General features: G+C 52.7%; 1 protein-coding gene across 2 annotated transcripts in view; it reads right to left on the bottom strand.

Annotated features, from left to right (window-relative positions):
• Positions 1–13270, bottom strand: part of FRMD4A (FERM domain containing 4A) — a 250340-nt gene that overhangs the window by 2953 nt on the left and 234117 nt on the right. For both annotated transcript variants that reach the window (XM_039913901.1, XM_029077375.2), the window contains exons 17-22: positions 10412–10534; positions 6678–6906; positions 5996–6052; positions 3304–3544; positions 1774–1938; positions 122–984 (exon numbers count right to left, since the gene is read on the bottom strand). In XM_039913901.1, the coding sequence (XP_039769835.1) occupies positions 122–984; positions 1774–1938; positions 3304–3544; positions 5996–6052; positions 6678–6906; positions 10412–10534 (1678 nt within the window). The remainder of the gene's footprint in view (positions 1–121; positions 985–1773; positions 1939–3303; positions 3545–5995; positions 6053–6677; positions 6907–10411; positions 10535–13270) is intronic.

The raw sequence follows: 13270 nt of genomic DNA, 5'->3' as shown, positions 1-13270 counted from the left end.
GCCTGGGAATGAGGCTCTGGGCCCCTTTCAGCCCAGGCTGATTCTTGAGGGGCTCAGGCTTGCTCATACCCTCACCACTCACTCCCTCCCCCTGGGCCCGCTGGCAGCGGCCACAGCTCACCTGACGTGGCTTTGCACATCTGAGGCCTCCTGGTCACCCTGCTGTGCGCCACGAAGGCGCTCTGGGCGGCGGCCGCGCTGCACTGGGAACCGCTGTCCGACGAGGCCGAGCTGGTGTGCGACAGGCGGCCGTGCTCCCGCTGGGAGGCGCTGGACCGCTGGTACCACAGCCGCAGCTCGTCCGAAACGCCGGCCCGGCCCGCGCCCCGGTCAGCCCGGCCCTCCCGGCCGAGAGACGGAGTCCGTATGATCTGGGAGCGGGACGGCGTCAGGCGGGCCGAGTCGCCCTCGTCCCCGTGCCAGCTGTCCTTGAACATGCCCCCGGCCGTGTACGAGTTGGAGGTCTTGAACTGGGCCTTGACGCTGTAGTGGCCCTCTTGGTCGCTCTCCAGGCTGCGCACCACCACGGGAGTGGCGCTGCCCTCGATGTACAGCGGGTACTCCTTGATGCGGTACTGGGAGCAGGGCTGGCTCTGGCTGTGCAGGTAGACCCCGGGGTGACCCGGCCCGTTGCGGGCCGCCAGGTTAGGCATGCTCCCCGAGTTGGAGGAGACCAGGTTCCCGGCTGACTTGTGCCGCTGCCGCTCCCGGGCCTTGGACGGGGAGTCCTCGGCCAGCGTGGAGTAGTTGGGGTTCATCTGGGCCGGGTAGTAGTGCTCCGAGCTGGAGTGACTGGTGCAGGAAGAGCAGTCGTCCATGGGGTCGGAGCCGTTGCTGCTACGAGTCCTCGGGGTGTAAAAGTCGGGGCTCCCCGTGTCGTTCTCGGACCCCAGGAGTTTGCCCTGCTGCGATTCCAAGCTGGAGCTCCTGTGTCTAAAGTGCATGGCTAAGCTGTGCAGTCGCGTGGGGCTGATGTCCACAGACCTGCAGTAGGGAGAAAGGTGGTCTGTCGCTTGGGTCCTGGGGCGGGAGCCTGGGCTCACAGGCCACCAGAAACCAAGGGGCCCCTGGAGCGGAGGAGAACAGGGTGGGAGGAGGAACTCAGGCTCCCCGATGATGCACCTGGACAAAAGGGAAGCACCCCAGCCACCCCTAGTGAGGAGGGAGGTCCGGGAAATGGATTGGGACGTGGGCCCGAGGTCTTTCCCGCTTCCCAGGCCGGTTATGCCTCAAGGGGAAGGGACGAACTGGCACCGCTCAAGAGCCCTGCTGGGGCCACCTGATCCGAGCTGCTGGGGGCCGAGCCTCCACGGGAAACATCCTTTCTGCTCTGGATCGGCATGGGCCAGAACCAAACCTGGGCAACTCACAAACGAGGGGTCGGAGCTCTCCCTGTTCCTGTTTCTGAAACCAGGTGGCATGTCTCCACCCTCAGGAGTCTCTCCACCACAGTATCTGACGGGATTTCCCATCTGTCTGTGCCCCCCGAAATCCCATTGCTGTTTTTGCTCCTGCCCCAAAAGAGTTCTGAACAAACCCTCCCAGACTGGTAATTCCACACAGCTGTAGGAAGAGAACAGTTTTACCTGCAACCTTTTTATAAAGAGTGTCTGCCTATTTCCGATTAGCACAGCAAGAGAAATAGTCCCCAGAGGGTAGGGAAAAGCCTGCTTTTCCCTGCAAAGTGTAAAAGCAAGCTTTTTTTTTTTTATACGCTCTACTAATCCAGGGGCAGCCTGGGATCAGAGAGGTCCGAGTCTGGTGTCCACGTACCTGGTGGAATGGACGTAGTGGGGGCTGCGTACCCGCAGATCCGGCGTGGAGGGCATGCTGGACTGGGAGGTCCAGTGAGGGAGGCTGCGGATGGGACTGCTCTGCAGGGAGTTGCTCCCCCCGGCTTCGGCACAGCTCCCTCCGCTCGGGAGCCGGCGGTGGCTACTACAACCAAAGGAAGTGCCTCCTGTCAGTGGTCCACATCCTCCCAATTGGCTGCAAGTTACTGGAAGGTGGGCATTGGCGGTTTACCTCTAATTCCTCTCTCCCACTAGTGGCTGCTTGAGTTCCAGTCCGGCCCCCCGCCCCCCCATTTCCCTGGCAATGTAGGGTACTGGGGGGCCATGAAGCCTTGGTCCTAGGTAGGTTTGTCCAGAACCAAACGCCCCTAACCAAGTCCATCCTGTAGATGCTCTGTCCTGGCCCCTAGGTAGCTTGACCTTCGGTTGCTCTGGTGAAAAATCAGCTTCAGAGATCAGAGATCCTTGCAAAGTTATCCTGCCCTCTCCTGCCATCCTCTCAGCCTGAACAATCCTGGGAAGCCAGAGCCCTTGCCCACTCCCACCCCCTTTCTCCCATTCTCTCCAGACTGTCCCAACCCCATGCCTTCCAACAGGACCGTTGGCTTGTCAAGGGGGCTGGCTGTCATGGGGAGGAGGGAGGGTGGGCGGTAGACCCCGGGGTCTAAGAAACCAGCCAGGCCAAGACTTTGCAAAAGGCCATCTTGTCACTTGCCCTTCCAGAGAGCTTTTATGGAAACGGGGCCAAGCAACACAGCAGGAGTTTCCAACTGCCAAGGCCCTTCCATCCATTGGAAGGGAGTTTATCTACCCAAACTACTTTGGGATTCGGGTGGGTGGACTGTGGTTGTGTCATCGAGGGAAACTGCTGCCCAAGATTTCCTAATCCACTCCCACGGGATCCAGCCCCGTTAAGCCTCCTGCCAGCACCAACACCGGGGATGTGGGCCCGACTCTTGCCTTCTGATAGCTACATCTCACCCACTCAGCTATGGTGGCACCCGGAGGTTGAGACCTTCCGCTGGGTGGCCCATCAGGCTGGTGCTCTTTTGTCGGGGAGGAGTCAGGCTGAGAATACCAAAACACTGGTACAACCAACACCGCCGGGGGGAGGTGGCACGGCGGCAGGAGGGAAAGGGGAGGAAGTTGGGAAGGGGAAAGTCAGGGGCTCACTGGGGTTGGACATTTTTGTGAGGGTCCCACAGCCCATCTAGTCAATGGCAGGTGGGCTAGCTTTAGTGAGTTTGCAACTGGGAGGGCTACGGCAAACAGCAGCGGGCAGCGTCAGCCTATACGGCCCAGCGGCCCAGATTGTCTGCTCCTTGAGGGCCGGGATCAGGCCTACTAATTGGATTGTACTGTACCCTCCCCAGTGCTCGCTTAGCACTCTGCTGAGTGCTCAATAAAAGCCACGGATTGCTCGCTTGATTTGGGCCTGCGGTTGCGGTCCGAGCTGGGACGGTTTGATTAGGGGCAGGGTGTTCTCCCCGGCCGGCCCGTGGTCCCTCACCTGGAATGACTGTGCGAGGAACGCTTCTTGACCTTCTCGTAAGGTTCGTCCAAGGAGGACTCGCTCCACATTTTGGGCTTGATGGGCGACTTGTCATAGTCGTTCCGGTGGTAGTGCATCTGCCGGAGGCCCTCCAGGGACTGTGGAGGCGGGGGCCTGTTGTGGGAGGGCGGCCGAGGAGGGAGCCCCTTGTGAGGGGACTGTAAAGGGGAAATTGTGCTGGTAATAACCTGAGAGTCCTCTGCGGAGAAAGGGAGAGAGAAAGAGAGAGATGATGAATACAGAAGCACTGTGGCCTAGTGGAAAGAGCAGGGACCTGGAGGTCAGATGGACCTAGCTTCTAATCCTGGCTCTGCCATTTGTCTGCTGTGTACTTTGAACCAGTCACTTAACTTCTCTGTGTCTGGTACCTCAGGTGCAAAATGGAGATTAACACTGTGAGCCCACTGACGACCTGGATTGTGTCCATACTACTTAGCTTGTATCTACTCCGGCGCTTAGTACAGTGCCTAACACAAAGCAAGCATTTAAGAAATACCATTTAAAAAAAATGAGTAATCACCCTTGAACACGAAGGCCTTCATACCTACCCCAACCAACTGAAGTAAGGGGACAAGAGAGGGTCGTGTCTCCGCACAAGCCGTCACCCCTCACCTCCACTCATTTCACCCGATCCCTTTAGCCCTGCCCCAACCCCAGCCAGGCATACCGAGCTTCATGCATTTGGCAGAGGGATTATGTGGGGAGCAGGGAGGGGACTGTTGGTCCAACATTTACAACTGCTAAAATCTGCCTTTTCCTCTCCATTCAAGCTGCTACCACCTTAATCCAAGCACTTATCCTATCCCACCTTGATCACTGCATCGGCCTCTGTGCTGACCTCCCTGCTTCCTGTCTCTCCTCACTCCAATCCATATTTCACTCTGCTGTTCAGATCACTTTTATACAAAAACGTTCATCCATCTTTCCCTACTCCTCAAGAACTTCCAGGGATTGCCTATCCACTTCTGCATCAGATAGAAACTCCTTACCGTCGGCTTTAAAGTACTCAATCGCCTTACCCCCTCCTACCTCACCTTGGTGTTCTACTACAACCCAGCCTGCACACTTCACTCCTCTAATGCCAACCTACTCACTGTACCTCAGTCTCATCTATCACACTGCTGACCTCTTGCTCACATCCTGCTTCTGACCTGGAACGCCCCCCTCTTCATGTCTGACAATTACTCTCCCCACCTTCAGAGCCTTATGAAGCCATAGCACCTCCAAGATGTCTTCCCTAACTCTTCATTTTCTCTTCCCCCACTCTCTTCTGCATCACCCTTGCACTTGGAATTGCTCCTTTTATTCACCCCTCTCAGCCACACAGCACTTATGTACATATCTGTAATTTATTTATATTAATATCCATCTCCCCCTCTAGACCATAAGCTCTTTGTGGGCAGAGAACATTTCCTACCAATTCTACTATATTGTTATATTGTACTCTCCCAAGTGCTTGGCACACAGCTTGGCACACAGAAAGTACTCAATAAATACAACTGGTTGAGGGAATCTCAAGTCGGTACATGCTGGAGAAGCACTGAGTACCCCGTTCAGAGTGAGGATGGTCACAGGACCTCAGTCGGGGACATTAGTTTGGACTTCCGACCGCAACCAATGCTCCAATGCTGTCTTGCTCTCACCCTCCCAGTACCTCCTTCCACTCGAAACATGCAGTAAAAATGTCATTATCTGGATTTTTAATAGCAGGGCCAATACCTGCCAGACACTACCCACATCAATAGCAGTTATTACTATTATAATTATCATTATTATTACAATCTAGGTAGTCTTTTATGTTTGTCTATTTCAGCAGCGATTTAGCCCTGCCAGCTTGAGGTTTTCCCAAAGGGGGAAAAAATTAACTGCCACTTAAGCTCATTTCTCTGAAATTAAGGCCCTCTACCTCCCAGGTTTTGGTTAAACTCCCATGGAAACATTCTCAGGGTGCCCTTGATAAGGTTTTATTCACCCTTTGGAAGGGTGGGAGAAAGCCCAAGTCAGCTTTCTAGGAATTTCAGGAAAAAGCAGATTAAACTGCTGGTTTGTCTGGACACAATGGCGGCCACCAAAACCAGGCATTTGGAGGGGCCTACCCAGCTTAGCATCTAGTCGTCATCTTCCCTCATCCTCAGCCCAGACCAGGGCCCCTGGAATAAGCGCAGTCCTTCCTTCAGTGTTGGTTCTCAACCTCGGCGCTGTCACCCTAACTGGGGGATGGGAGGACTCAGCACAAGGCTTTGATTCTCCCCTCATCCTGAAACAGTTAAAGAAACTTACCAAGAAATATCCCTTACTAGTACAAAAGGCAACTATCTCCCAGAATCCTCTGCCCAGTTGGGCAGGAGGCACTTCCTCCATTTTGGCTTAGTGGGGGGTGGATTTCTGAGGACATTTCACTGCATACACCCCCAGCTTCTTCCTCCCCTGACTCAATATCTTCTAATTTGGCCAAACTTCTCCCAAGGGAATGACTTGTTTTTGAAAAGCCCTTTTCAGTGAGTGAGCTTCCTTAAGGAAGTTTATACATTTTTTTTATGACTAAATTGAAGCAACCCCAAGAGGAAATCCAGTCCCGTCCCTGGCACTTCAACTGTCATAGAGAGACCCCATCCACTCAAGAACTTCAAGTTGGCTATAGATAACCTACCATCCTCAAGGACAAGGGCATCCGAGAGGGAGCTGTCTTCACTGGCGATGTTTCCATCTGATGAGCAAAAACAGAAGCAACAACAAGGTTAACCAGCGTGTTGGCATCCAGTGGTTTTGTAGCCAAAACGCATCTCTCTCAGTCGATGCTTAATCCGTAAAACCCAGTGTTTCCCCATCAGCGGGCCCCCATCCTCCCCACTCCCACATGACTCAGGGCCCACAGAGGGGCCCCTAGACTGCACTGACTCGTGTGGGCTCCTGACAAAAAAAATCACTTTCACGGGACAGTGGAATGAACATGGATGGGTGCCTCTTTGTTGGGCCCATCTCTGAGAAGTAGCTTGACCTAGTGGAGAGAACATGGGCTGCAGAGAGGATTTAGATTCTAATCCTCTCCACCACTCGCCTGCTGCTGTGTGACTTTGGGCAAATAACTTCTCTGTGCCTCAGTTTCCTCATCTGAAAAGAGGAGATTCGATAACTGTTCTCCCTCCTACTCAGACTATGAGCCCCATATGGGGAAGGGTCTGTGTCTGACTTGAATATCTTGTATCTATCCTAGGGCATAGTACAGTGCTTGGCACACAGTAAGCATTTAATGAGTCTCGCGTGCACACACACGCACATACAAAATCCAAAACTCATCATGCAGGGTGCGGGCGGGCTAGGGGGCCACTGACCGTCTATGATCAAGGAGGCCCTCTGCGTCGGTTTTTTCCCGGACTTGACGCGATTCTCGTTGATGGCGTTTTCGATCTCCTGCAGCTTCTTCACGGCATTCAGATGAGAGGTCTTCCTCTGCTTCTTCAGCTTCTTGCTGACGTTGGGGTCACTGGCCAGCCGGCGGGCGGCCTCGGTGATCTGCGACTGAATAGCAAACTCCCGCTCCAGGCGCTCCAGCTCGGCCTCCTGGGGGGAGGGGAGATCGGGAAGGTGAGTTGGGGCTTGGAAACCAACATGGAGAAGCAAAGACCTGACTGCTTGTCCCAAGCCGCAGCTGAGCTCCCCTCCCTATCTGGGCTCCCCACCCCAGTGTCTCCCCGGAGGCCAGGTGGAGCAAGCTGATTCTTGCTCAGCCATCGCAGGGATGGGGGTGGGGGGGCGAGAGTGGTGCAGGGCAGCGAGGCAGCCGGATCTCATCCCGGGAGCCTGCTGGGACTTGGGGCCACTGGCTGGCGGCCCTTGGCCTCCCACGTTAAGCAAGGAGGGAGCAGCAGCCCTAGTTAAGAGTGAAATGCTTCTCTGCCAAAGAGCTGGGGGTGGCTCCATTGCCTCCTGGCAGGCTCTTGCCAGGATGGCTGGGGTCCAGCTTCCCTGCTGTCCAGCTTCCCTGCTGATGTATAGGGCCCCCCAGGGAGTCACTTCCAGCCTATCTCTGGGGCAGAGAAGCCACGCTGTCCTCAAATCTCAAATGACTTGTGTCTCAAGTTCGTTCTGTCGGTCTGTCAACCCAGAACGCTGTTTCTGTTTGTCTTCCACCTCGCGGACCCACTCCATTACAGACATTCTCAGCCTCCCACGGCTCCGTACACGGCCCAGTGACGATTCACCCGCAGGGTCCCTCGGTCCTTCCCATTATCCACCAGGGCTGTTTACGAAGCACCTCATGTATTAGTAATAGTGCAGAGCACAATACACTGGAGTTGGTGGTCCCGATCCCTCCCCTGATGGAGCTTCCAAAGTCATGTGAAGTATCCCTGTCCATCTCTGTAGGCTGTGTCTCTCCCCAGAGCGCTGATGCCTCTCACATAGATGCGGAGCCTTCAAATTCTCCATCTAAGCATTCTTCTCATTGGGATGTCCACTCAGGGAATCTCCTCTGACTCCCCCCAACCCGCCTCTCTATCTCTTACACAGAGTCTCTCGGGTTCCTTCCCGCCCCATCTTTTTCCCTCCCTTGCACACATCACACCTGTCCTGGTTTTATATCTCAGGGAAGCAGCACAGCCTGGTGGAAGGAGCACAGGCCTAAGAGTCAGAGGACCAGGGTTCTAATCTTAGTTCACCATGTACCTGCTGTGTGAACCTGGACAAGTCACTTAACTTTCGGTCGCCTCAGTTCCCTCATCTGCAAAATGGGGATTCAATGCCTGTCTCCTTCCAACTTAGACTGTGGGCCCCATATGGGACCTGATTATTCATTCATTCAATAGTATTTACTGAGCGCTTACTATGTGCAGAGCACTGTACTAAGTGCTTGGATTATACAATTCGGCAACAGATAGAGACAATCCCTGCCCACTGATGGGTTTAGAGTCTTTTGTATCTACCCCAGCGCTAAGTATGGTGTTTGCCACATAGTAAGCGCTTGACAAATACCACAATTATTACAATCTCCTCGGGCAGCTCCCCACCTTTTCCGTCACCATTTATGTGTCAGCTCCCCACTATTAGAGTGGAAGAACCTGGTGGTAAAGCCCACATCATTCTCTGCTTGGCAACTTTCTCAAGTGCTTAGTAAAGTGCACTGCACCAATCGCGCTTAACAAATGCTAAGACAATGGTTTCTTTTCTCTCACGCTCCGCCACCACCCGGCCCTACCAGCTGAATGAATTAATCTTCCCTCAAGATGAGGTCTAGGAAAGTACAGGATTCATCTGAGGCCTTGGTGTTTCAAAGCTCCTCGGCTTTCCGCGATGAGTCAGCATCGCCGTAAACCTGTAATTACAGTTCCGCTGGAATGACTTCTGGTTTTAGCCCACTTTATTTAAAGAAGGCTTTGGCTTTAGCTTTCAAAAGCAAGCTCCCTCAGTACTAACCATGTTCAAATGGCATGGGGCTCCTCAGCAGGTTTTTATGGAACAAGCATATATTTTTAATCATCTCTAATTTCCCGTTTTCCTCCTCCCCCACATTACATGTTTTTCAACTGTCAGCTGCCTGCCTCAGTCCCGGTGCTTGAGGAATAACAAAGGACTAAAATCTCATAGGGAAAGTCCAGCTTTTTTGGCCCCCGCCCAACTGCAGATTTCCAAAAGGTTGTTGGGAGGTGTGGGGAGTCTTAGGGAAAAGGGAGTCACCAAGGGTTGGTCCCAAGGAAGCAGGGTGGTTTAGTGGATAGAGCATAGGCCTGGGAGTCAGGAGGACCTGGGTTCTAATTCTGGCTCTGCCACATGTCTGTGTGACCTTGGGCAAATCACTCAACTTCTCTGTGCCTCTCCTATTAGACTTTCAGCTCCTTGAGGGCAGTGCTTCATGTCTACTAATTCTATTATACTTTTCAAGTGCTCAGAGCAGTGTATACCATAGGTGCTTAATAAATGCCACTGATTGATCTATGGTCTGATCTAACTACACCAGGGTAGTCCAAGCATTTATTGTGCAGACGTCAGGCAGCCCAGTGAAGCTCAGCTCCTGGCTACTAAACTACCACTTGTCTCCTGTCCCTTCCCCATTGGTGAGCCGGGGCTAATTTTCCTTGTATCTCATTTACGTCTTCTAGAAGGCTGAGCTGGGAGCCCAGCTCTAAGCACATCAATAATAATAATAATAATTATGGTATTTGCTAAGTGCTTACTATGTCCAGGCACTGTACTAAGCACTGGGGTGGATACAAGCTAATCAGCTGGACACAGTCCCTGCCCCATGTGGGGTTCACAGTCTCAATCACCATTTTACAGATGAGGGAACTGAGGGTCAGAGAAAAGTGATTTGCCCAAGGTCAGACAGCAGACAAGTGGCAGAGCCGGGATTAGAACATAGGACCTTCTGACTTCCAGGCCCATGCTCTGATACGTTATGACCTCAACAGGCTCTCAGGGAAACCATGAAATGGGCAGATCTGAATCTCATCCCAGGGTTCAGGTCCCCACGGATGGGTTCTACAAGATTAATCAGCAAACGCAACCTAAAGCCAAAGCAGCACCCCAAGAGCCTCTCACTTCCAAAAATGCACTGCACGTGGGTAAAGACATTCCTTGTGGGTAAGGAGCATGCTTACAACTCTGTTGTGCTGGACTCTCCAAGCGCTCAGTACAGTTGGTATTTGTTAAGCGCTTACTATGTGCCGAGCACTGTTCTAAGCGCTGGGGTAGACATAGGGGAATCAGGTTGTCCCACGTGGGCTCACAGTCTTCATCCCCATTTTACAGATGAGGGAACTGAGGCACACAGAAGTTAAGTGACTTGCCCACAGTCGCACAGCCGACAAGTGCAGAGCTGGATTCAAACTCATGAGCCCTGACTCCAAAGCCCGTGCTCTTTCCACTGAGGCCACGCTGCTTTCAGCAGTACAGTGCCCTGCATACGTAAGTGGTCGATAAATACCACTGACTGATCAGTCAAGAGCAACACAGAAGACAACAACCCTGCAGCTTTTACCACCCAATTCTTGGGACCGAAGATACCTAATGATGACAATTTCTCCAGAGAGACTGGAGGCCTGGGCGGGGGCACAGGGGAGAGGGGACTCACCTCTCCTTTGGGCAGTATTTTCTGTTCGTCCAATTTGAAAGCGGTCCCTATTCTTCGTCGAACAATGGGAGCTTCCTCCCCAGGATCCAAGGGATATTCTCTTGGCAGTTTTCCAGTGAGCTCCTGTCCATGTGAAATAGCAATAGGGGGCCACGTAAGTCTGTGTACAGATCTGTAAATCACTCCCCCAGTCACACACATATATCAACCAATCACCTACTGGGTGTCCAATCTGCTAGGAAATCATATATACTCCATATTACACCTATACGGACACCTCTACACACCTCAGAAATACTGCGGGCAGGAGCATTAGCCTTCCAAATCAGCCTGGTCACATGGGAGAGGACTGGGCAGAAATCAGGCTAGCCCTAAAATATACCAGCCTTAAAAGAAATGAGTTTGAACAGAATTTTAAAACACAATCCAGAGGACTGACGGTTGCATTTCAGTCTTGGTGCCAGGTAGGTGGGGAAATCTGCAAGCAGAGAGATGCCCAAGATGTATGTGGATTTGGGAGACTTTTAGAACTTCGGCGGTAACCCCCGGGTCTGACAAAGGTTTCTGCAGGACCATTCCCCATATGGGTACATTCCTGCCCTTTGGAACCCTTCCAGAATTCTCCCGAGAGGAGAATTGAGTGTTCAGAAGCTACGGAGCAGGAGGACCTGACAAGCTTGGAAGCTTATCCCGCCCACGGTGATGTCGTGTCAGAGTGGAAGAATCAAACATGAGATGAATTTTCAGAGCCAGGGGAGGAAGAGGGTGAGAAAGATTGAGCTCTGCCTAGAATGCTTCAGCTCCCAACCAGCCCTGGCTTTGTGGTTCAGAGAGCCAAACAGCAAACACAGGCATCTTGGTGCAAACGCTCGAGTGCCCCCTCGCCCCCACTGATAAGGAACGGCTCGGCTGGCTCCCCGGAACATCCATCATTCAGGTCCCACAAAAGGCTATTGTGCTGGACGGCCCTGGGCCTGAACGAGCCCCGCCTGGCAGAGACCCCAGTCCTCTGATTCCCGGGCTGACCTCAATGCAATGGGCAGAGCTCCTCTGGCTCAGAGCCTCCCTCTCCTCTCCTCTCCGCCCCACCCCGCCCCCACCCTGTCCTCCCACCCATCCCTACTCCTCTCCATTGGCCATTCTTTCTCCAGTTTTCAGGTCACTGAGGAAAAGGGGCCGCTGTGCTTTCTAGTCCTCAGCCCAAGTGCTTGGGAGAGACAATGGAAGACCTTTTGGCCAGATCCTGCTTGGCACTTTCTCTGTCTTCGTGAAAAGAATCTGTGGTTCAAATGTCTCCAGAGTGGTGATTAGATGTGTTTATTCCACACCGTGTTTATCCACTGCCCAAGTAACTCCCCACAAATAGCATGATGCCTCAAAATATTATATTATACTGTAGACTATCTTGCACATTACAATTTTGAGGGTCTCCTGCTCCCTTTCTCTTGAGCTTAAAACCTCGAAGAGGAAAGACGAGGTAAAACTGCCGCCACGAAACAAAACAAAAAAACAGACTACCCTTGTGTCCCTATCAGTTTGAAGGTATTTTAGAGTCAAGGCCTCGGGTCTCTTGAAATTTAATCTGAATTAATGAGTAACCAAAGCAGTTTAGAAAGGATAATTTGAGCCCACCGTTGCCAGTGATTTCACAGGGCTACTTTGATTCCACAAGGCTGAACTCTCCCATTCTCCCACAGGAAATCGCAGCCGTTCCCGATATCCCAAACGGAGAAAAAGTTACATACATTATATGGCAAAACCCAAGAAGCCTGCGAGAGAAACAGAGATTTTTTTTTTTTGCCCATCTCTATTGATAGGGCTCGGAGCGCCTTCAGCCACGGCTGCCCCATCTTCCGCACCATTGTAGTTTCTAGCATTGAAATAAATGACAAGGACCCGGGGAAGCGGGCAACAGAGATGGAAGGTCAGAGCAGACAACTTGTGGGATTTCCGGCTGGGTTCAGTAATTTTTTTTTTAATTAAAAACAAAGCCAGGAATTCTAGTGATTGAAAACAGACCCCAAGACCCCGATGATGAAGGCTGCCCTAATGAACACTTCCAGCAGCAGACACGTTCTGAGACTTGGGAGTAATGTCTCCCGGGGCTCTGAGCAGCCTCTCCTGGCTGGGGTGTGGGCTTTCCAGTGGGTGGCTATGGGTCTGCTCTGCCCCGCTTCCGGCTTAAATCAACCCAGACGGTAATTAAACCAAACGGAGAGAATCATGATGTGATCCCACCCTGAAGCTCCTTGCAGTTTGGGGCTGGGGAGGGAGGCTCCAGGGAACAAGTCTGGGATGCTCTTTGTGCTTTCCTGGTTCTGACAATTTCTTTACCCAAAGGGCTCTTGGAGCCACCCAGCAGGTCCCACTCTCCCACCACTGCAACAGAGGAAGCTGGGCAGACGCACACACAAATTCATTCATTCGTTCAATCAATCGTATTTATCGAGTGCTTACTGTGTGCAGAGCACTGTACTAAGAGCTTGAGAAAGTACAATATAATAATAAACAGACACATTCACATTCCCTGTCCACAACAAGCTTACACACTCATAGCTCAGCCTCCAGAAATACTTCAAAATGGCTGCAGAGAGAGGGTCGGGCCAATGGGATGAAGCCTGAGTGTGGGCTTTATGGTGCCTGAGCACATGCCTCCAGCTCCACGTTGCAGGCCCTGAGGAGTCCCAGAATCCTTTGGGGGCACCGCAGGCCAGCGAAGGACAACCTGCTCTGGCTCCGGGTCTCCCAAGGTCTTCTCTGAGCGGACGAGACCCTGAGTGTTACAGGATTCAGGGATCCAGGACATTAGCTGCAGGGGCTAACCCAGGCCCAGCTGGACGGTAGAGGGGGCTCTGACCA

This window comes from Ornithorhynchus anatinus, chromosome 13, assembly GCF_004115215.2.
Source record: "Ornithorhynchus anatinus isolate Pmale09 chromosome 13, mOrnAna1.pri.v4, whole genome shotgun sequence".
Classification (NCBI taxonomy): domain Eukaryota; kingdom Metazoa; phylum Chordata; class Mammalia; order Monotremata; family Ornithorhynchidae; genus Ornithorhynchus; species Ornithorhynchus anatinus.
The sequence above is the reverse complement of the archived record's forward strand: the minus strand, read 5'-3'. Positions and strand labels throughout refer to the sequence as shown.